Below are 8,322 nucleotides of genomic sequence, written 5' to 3'. Positions count from 1 at the left end.
ACGACCCGCCCCCAACCTGTCCCATCCATGTGATTGGTCCAGCCCCCTGTTTCACTAGGAAATACCGTATGTCACCATAATTGTCACAAACAGCCATTTCAGCTGGTCTTTAAGCCCTAATACTTCGTTGTACGATGTATAGCGAAAAAACCATATCGCCTCTGTCTTGTGGAAACCTCTTCTGCCCAAAACTGTTACTTTTCAGGATTCAAATAAAAAAATATCAAAAGTAGCAGATCTACAAGCTCTTAACGCCTCACTTAAGCGCCACGTTTAGAGCTTGTGGATCTGCTACTTTTGATGCTTTCGTGTGACGCTGTAGGATGATCAAGTAAGAGCTTTAATTTGCACATTGTTGCTGCCCGACAGCAACGATATATAAAAACATTGTGACCTGGTAGATGCCGAAGCAGAACAGGCGGAATTCAGCCACTTGACAAAATGAATACGATTTGAATGGATGGAGTCCAAATGACGGGAGGTTTGCTGTCACAGTGAAATCAGAACAAAACACACAGGTACACCATTTTGGATTTTTGAAACAAAATTTTATAATTTCATTTCACTTTCTATTGTTTTATAAAAGAAGCTTTGACATCAACACAAATTAATAATCGTGTGTGTGTGTGTGTGTGTGTGTGTGTGTGTGTGTGTGTGTGTGTGTGTGTGTGTGTGTGTGTGTGTGTGTGCGTTTGCGTGCTTGCGTGTGTGTATGAGTGTGTGTGTGTGTGTGTGTGTGTGTGTGTGTGTGTGTGTGTGTGTGTGTGTGTGTGTGTGTGTGTGTGTGTGTGTGTGAGATATTCTGTGTCAGTAAGGCAACATGCAGTCTCACAAATCACTTCAACAACAAAACTGTAAATGGATTAAAACCTTTTTTGTTGTTGTCACGTCACCAACTAACAGGGGGGGGGGGGGGGGGCGGGACCATGGTTTGATTGACAGCGGGAAGAGGTGTGGCCTGTATGGTGGCAACTTTATGAAAGAGGGCCCCTCATTGGCCGGTGAGCTCAGTGTAAAATGAAGGAGTGATTATTGAAAGCTGATGTCATAGCGCTCGCTTATCGATCTCTGAGGAAAAAACCGTGCCAGGACTCTGACACGAATAATAAACCTTCACTCAAATTATTCCAGGCAATTAGCTTGAAAGCCACTAAGCAGATTCCCTCTTGAAGGCTGTGTGTGTGTGCGTGTCTGTGTGTTTGTGTGTGTGTGTGTGTGTGTGTGTGTGTGTGTGTGTGTGTGTGTGTGTGTGTGTGTGTGTGTGTGTGTGTGTGTGTGTGTGTGTGTGTGTGTGTGTGAACGAGCGTGCGTGCGACGGCGTACATGGGTGAGTTTGTGTCAGCAAATAATATAATTTCAAAGCTGAAATGAGTGTCTACATAAACAAAGAGCCACTCTGCCAAAAATCATGTTTTTTTCTGTGCAGTGTTTTGAAGTTTACCCATGAAAACCCTGCATATACTTCTAAAGCAGTGTCTCCCAAACTATGGGTCAGGACCCTTTCTTAACATAAAAGTAATCATAATGATCTTAAAAACAAAAACCCCATTAAAAATGTAAGAAATAGTGACAATAGCAGATCCACAACCTCAAAATGATGTGTCACATCACTATGAGGTTGTAGATTTTCACTATTTTCACTATTTAAATGGGGCCTACACCTGGTTAATTCATAATACATTTTGTGTTTGTTTGGGTCCTGGGGAGACATGTTGTGATGTTACACATTAAAAGCCTCAAGCATTAAACACCTACGTGGCCGTCACCGGATGGTCTGTTGTCCAATCAGAGGATGAGTAAACGCATACCAGGAAACCACACACAAAAAATAATTCAGGGTGTTTCGCCCAGGGACCATCCCTGGGCGAAACCATCCATACCATCCATAACCTTTACCAGAAACCTTAACCTCACAGAAACAATGCCTAAACCTATAACCTTAACCTCGCAGAAACTATGTCTATAAACCTAACTTCAAAACCATGCCATTGCGAGGCAAAACACCCTGAAAAGAGGGACTCTCTTTTTTTTATGGGGAGTGGGGTCTTTAATCCTGATTCGTTCTCCACATCGTATGACTGAAGCATAACTTATGCATAACTGTATGTGTGTGTGTGTGTGTGTGTGTGTGTGTGTGTGTGTGTGTGTGTGTGTGTGTGTGTGTGTGTGTGTGTGTGTGTGCGCGCGCATGTTGGTCCGGTGGCATTAATATTTGGCAGCTTATTAACAGCATCGCTGAGGAAAACGTTAGGGATGGCAGGTATAACGTTAGCAGACAGATTGACACCACGAACGGCTAGTAATAAGGGGGGGGAGGGGGTGCAGGCGTGGTCTCTCTCGCTCCCCCTGTCTGCATGTCATCGTTGCCGTCTCACTCCTTCTGTCCTCTTCTCACAAGACAGGAACCAGGGGGAGGAGGGGTTCACTGCTGCACCACACTAAGGATGAGATTCTGAGGGGTGAGAGAGAGAGAGAGAGAGAGAGAGAGAGAGAGAGAGAGAGAGAGAGAGAGAGAGAGAGAGAGAGAGAGAGAGAGAGAGAGAGAGAGAGAAAGAGGCGGTGAGAGAGAGTGTTTGTTTGTCTGTCCTATCTGCATCATTGCAGCATCAGGGTGATGTTATCACTCCTACAACAGTTAGGCCTGTCACAATTACTATATACTCGCCTAATCACAATTACTTGAGATAATCACAATGATCTTGCATGATCGGCATGGTCGTTTCCATGTTGAGAAAGGTTTATACATTTTTTTTACATTTAAAAAAAATATTTGAAATAGCAGATCTACAAGCTTGCAGATCTACAAGCTCACAGATTGACAAGCTCACAACAGATCTACATTGTAGATCTATTTCCACTATTTTGTAACACATTTTCATACAACATTTTGATCGACTTTATTTTGATTATTCGTATCGGCCATTGTCAGTCATTTATTTTTGTACTTAAGTTTTTTCCCCGTGCAGCTTTTGTTTACAAGGCCTAAAAGCCACACAATTAAATCATTAATTGCAATTATTTGTATGGCAATTCATCGTCAAGTAACTGTCATAATCGTGACAGCCCTACGTACAGTAAGAATGCATGCATGGGCTGATTTCAAGGACACCTGCTGGAAATGATCAGAAGTCTACCCTGAAAATATGAGTAAAGCTGGGGGAGATCCCCCGGGGAGATATTATACTGACTAAATGGTTATTTTGAGTATGTTAATACCATATAACTAGTACATCTGCAGTAGTTGGAGGTGGTATCTCTATTCTTCCATTGAGACATTTAGACCCTGGTGTCGAATAAGGACACCTAGTTGGCAATGTCAATAAAGTTATTTGAAGCAGATTGGACACCAAACTTTATTATAATTTGAATAAATGTTGGCCCAAATTTACAATGAAATTGAGGATGATGATGAAAAGTAAATGAGGCTGTCAGTTGAAATTGAGGGCAGCCAGAGGTGGTGGTCTATGACAGGGTTTAATTAGCTGAGGGGATGGAGGGGAAAATCCATGCCTCTAATTTTATATCCAATTTTATAGAAGCACATGCAAACCAGCATGATACTCCTGCGTTATTGACGTGTACGTGTGTTTCTATTCATGTGAATGCTTGAATGTATCATACATTCATTCAGTAGAAACATTTCAAATTGAACCGAGTCATTTCGACATAAGCACACAACACACTATCATCCTTTACCGTCACCTTGCTAAAATGATGGCCTGTCATTTAAACTCATAAAAGAGTCAGAAAACAGGAAAAACGGAACCTAAAAAACTATATGATATTTCTTAATCATTTCACCCAAACATTTTATAACAGTATATTGACAGACAAATAACGCTGTCTGTCAGTTATGTAACATAAGAGGATTAAATGACGTAGGCCAATTTGTGTTTCGACATAGGCAATTGTAAATCTGAATTATTTCTGCCTAAAGTCCCATTGTCCTTGACTTAAGCAACATAAAATGGCCTGGGTCACACTCTTGACATAGGCAATTATACTACTGGGGTGGGAACAACATGATCTTTTCCATAATGATATAGGCATTTTACCAGAGATGGCCAGTGTCATAAAGATTTAGGCAAAAACACCATTTTCCTCAAAAAATATATCTTACATTCATAGACTTGTGTCCACTGTGGACATAAGTCCATGACACCTCTACAGTTTAGGGCTCTGTGTACGCATGCGTCATATGGTCTCACCTATTGAGCAGGCTCTGCAGTTCCTCCAAGGTCAGCCTGTGGGACAGACAGACAGACAGACAGACAGACAGACAGACAGACAGACAGACAGACAGACAGACAGACAGACAGACAGACAACACTGTTACAGTATATGTACAGCACGTACAGTACAATGCTAAATTAACACCTAAGTGGAAGATGCAGCACAGAGCAAGGCTGTAGCATAGATTGAACAGGGGTTAAGCTGGAAAAAAGAGCAACGGTAATACATTATATAATGTTAAGTGTTGAAAGTAAAGCATTGTAAATCGCATTGTAAAAGTCTAAGCAGAGATATAGTCACACCTGCAGGATACCAGGTAAATGTGGTTAATATAATACTAGCGGTTGAAAGGTGGCGTAAGTGATATGATTTTGTCAACAAAAACAAGATTCTTGATAAATAGTTAAAGCTCTATATTTATGGAGTGTTTGTTCGCCTCGGTAACAGGTCTTTCCGCCTCTTCAGCTCTTTAATAACATTTTCAGGACGGGACACCAATTTGATCCAATCAGGAAAGAGAACCACACAAAGATCATGTTTAATTCCAATCTTACAGTGTTCCAGTTCCAATCTTGTTTGCTATATTTCCCCCCATTTTGTTTCATCACTTCTACTTTCACTTGTTTATCCAGCTGTATTCTGTATTATGTTCTCTCTCCTGATTGGTTAAAGTTGGTATCCTGACCTGAAAATGTATTTTCTGTATATTAAAGAGCTGGGGAGGCAGTTACTGAACAAACACACTATAATGATCATTACTATGGGTATATAGAGCGATTTAACACTTACTAACTAAATATCACTTACACTACCTTCTCAACACCAGGTGAATGTGGTTAATAGAATACAAGCAGATTAATGTCCACAACTGGTGAATGTTGTTAACCAGCTTCTAAGAAGATTGAATTTAAAGCCTTCCGTTGAAGAACCATACAATTCAGTTTTGACTTATCTTGCAATATCAGTCTTATACTGCAGACATATTATTGTAATTAATGTTACTCATTACCTGAAAGTACACAACAAATTCTGTATAATACTTATCACTATCATGGGATTTGTAATTGTACATCTTACAGCTGTTATATTCAGTATTTTGGATTTATATGGTTCTTTGAACAGAGGCTTCAGTTGTTGAACAGGCATCATTCACATAATCAGACAAGACAAGACAAGACAATGTCAAGACATTTCCACTGTCGACAATATGCACATTTTTCATCCATGCATCGTTAGTTTTAAATGTCAGAATGAGGCTTGATAATTGCTCATGCTTTTGGAGCGACATTATTCCATTTGATTTGACTGGCCTCGGGCTGTAATCATGTTATGGAAATGAAAGTTGTATCATTATTTGGTTACAGAGGTTTTCAATATTACAATGTCATGTTTGCTGATTGGATTATGCTTATTTCTCTGATCGATGCTAGTCAGAAAAGGAAATTACTGGTAAATGATTGGCTTTAACCGCTTATGCCTGATCTTATACTTTGGCTATTTTTTAATACATTTTGAAAATCGACAGAGCAGTATCTGTTTTGTCCTGCGTCAACACCACTGTTATCTAAGCCAGTATATGCGGTAAACGGGGTATAGAGTGTACCTCTGTATTGGGAAACAAGTGCTGATATACAGTATAATTAATCATAATTCATAACTTTCTGTAAAGCTGTATGATGACTCTGTCGGTTGGAAACCTCATTTATCCAAAACTGTTACTTTTCAGGAGCAAAACTAGGAAAAATTGCAGATCGACAAGCTCAAAACGTGTTGCTTTGCGGAGCGTTTCGAGCTTGCAGATCTGCTACTTTTGCTACTTTTGTGTGACCCTGTGATATGATCAAGTAGAGCGTTAATTTACGAAAAAACCCAAAAAGTATGGAGATAAGAGGTTTTTGCCCGACAGCAACGATATTAATAATGTGTGGTTGTCACATAATCCCAAGACACACCTGGACTAACCTACTTTGGTATAAAAATATCATTTAAGGTACTGTAAGCATTCATTCTTTCCAAGGAAATGGGGAATTGGAGAATAAGTTGCATATTATGGAAAAGTCACAATGTTTGAAGGAAAATGTAGGTCTATCTTTAATGTCAGTGTCACTGTCCTGTAATGTCTTGTTTAATGTCATGTTTTTATGTTATGTGTGGACCCCATCAGGAAGATTAGCTGTTGTTATGCACCAGTTAATGGGGATCCTAATAAACTCAATAAACTTTATACAAACTGCTGTTTTGCTCATATTAGCTCATATGCTGAAGTATGCGTGTGAAATGTTGTCAGACTGCTGTAGAGGCTTTCATTATTCCCCTTGGAGAGGAACATGCAGGAACTGTGTAAAACGTCAGCCCACTTGCTCAAGCCAGACAAAGTAAAATGTCTGAGTGGTGAAACTGAGAAAAAGTTGATCTCTGAAACGATTAATCAAATAATCAATTAATTGATAGTCACAAACATAGTTTTGACCTCTGAGTAAACATGTCAAACAATTAAAAAATATCTGACTTCAGACAAATTGGGATGAGCATTAATCATCCCAATTATATATTTTTTTCAAAATAATTGAAAAGCAATCAATTCAAGTACAATCCTATATCCACAAATTGCTTACAAAAGACATTTTAGTAGTACACTAGACTAGATCGATCATATTAGTGGGGGGGAAATTAACAGGTTAATCGTTAGTTAGCCTACAGCCTTACTCAACAACAGCCATTTTGAAGGGTAAACACACAGCAACAACATTACTTGTGGGTCTATTTCATTTAATTGTTTTATAAACTAAATGAAACACACGCTACAATAGACATTATTACCTTCAGCCATGTTTACCTAGTCAAAATGGTTTTGCAGTGAAAAGGTTCATACACTCTCACAACCTCCACAAGGGGGCGATCACACAATGGTACAGATGCTACTACATAGACTTGGCAAAACAACACATCGGTCAAAACTGTGGGGCGCTTGTGGAGCGTACCTGTGTGCGTTGCTACCCAGGTATATATCATACTTTATACTTTATATTTTATATTTTAACGACTTAAACCCTCTATATTTAGCAAACTTGACCAGGGTCGGCTCAGTACTTGGTCCGCTTTTTTTCCCATCTACGCAAAAATCTTTGCTGAGTCAAAAATGGCATGCGTTGTGAGCTTATAGATCGTCTATTTCCAGCAAAAGTTTCCCCCAGAATAGGGATTTTGCAGTTCGAGAGGTTAACTTTTAACATCTAAAGATTTGACACGCAGCTCAAGAGAGGAGCACACTCCTGTACCATAAGAAAATGATGGTTTTGTTGGTGACTCATTTCTAGCTGTGGAAGCCAAACCACAGAGATAACATTTCATATTGATATTTCATAATTAATAATGTGTATTGAGTAAAAATGGTATAAAACCGAAATATTTGAAGAAGATAGATAATTGCTAAATTCATGTTTGTTTCATTGTATATGTATGTACAAGTATTGACATTAGAGGACTTTTGCTTTAAGAGAACATGTACCTTTGATAATTAGTGTTGATTAAGAACAGGTGTATATTGTGTCACCGTGACATGTTGATGATTAGGCTTATCAGTGGGACAGAGAGAGTCAGTCAGTGTCAGACAGTGTGGAGTTTGGAAGCATACAGTTTTTACAACCGTTTGGAGTGAATTATTTTAGTATAAGAAGAGTTTTTTGGGAAATATTAAAGTGAGCAAACGAGTAAGTCACATACTTCCAGTGGACAATTTAAGCCTCTACACTAGCAGACATCTGGGTGTGATCGCCCCCCCTAAGGCTGACCAATGACATTTATTTTGCAGCATCATGCCATGCAGTCCCACCCCCACCACCACCCCAAACCAATCAGGCACCTCCTGAGCCGCTGGTCCCGCCTCCTCCTGTTTCCGACAATCACCATAGATTTGGGGATAAAGAAAGACAACACTGGTTAAGAACAGTATGGACTGTATGGACAAATTCCAAAACATTTTACACCCACCCTTTGTTTGATAAAAAAATAGGCTACACACACACGCACGCACGTACACGCGCACACGCACACGCACACGCACACGCACACGCACACACACAAAACAAA

General features: G+C 39.6%; 1 protein-coding gene across 1 annotated transcript in view; it reads right to left on the bottom strand.

Annotated features, from left to right (window-relative positions):
• Window positions 1-536: 536 nt before the first annotated feature.
• sncga (synuclein, gamma a) overlaps window positions 537-8,322 on the bottom strand; it is a 19,203-nt gene continuing 11,417 nt past the window's right edge. Inside the window, exons 4-6 of the mRNA XM_080450001.1 lie at window positions 8,096-8,122; window positions 4,209-4,244; window positions 537-2,452 (exon numbers count right to left, since the gene is read on the bottom strand). Of these exons, the coding sequence (XP_080306127.1) occupies window positions 4,209-4,244; window positions 8,096-8,122 (63 nt within the window). The 3' untranslated portion in view covers window positions 537-2,452. The remainder of the gene's footprint in view (window positions 2,453-4,208; window positions 4,245-8,095; window positions 8,123-8,322) is intronic.

The sequence above is a fragment of the Gymnoscopelus braueri genome (genome assembly GCF_963280865.1).
Source record: "Gymnoscopelus braueri genome assembly, chromosome: 14".
NCBI classification, from domain to species: domain Eukaryota; kingdom Metazoa; phylum Chordata; class Actinopteri; order Myctophiformes; family Myctophidae; genus Gymnoscopelus; species Gymnoscopelus braueri.
The sequence above is the reverse complement of the archived record's forward strand: the minus strand, read 5'-3'. Positions and strand labels throughout refer to the sequence as shown.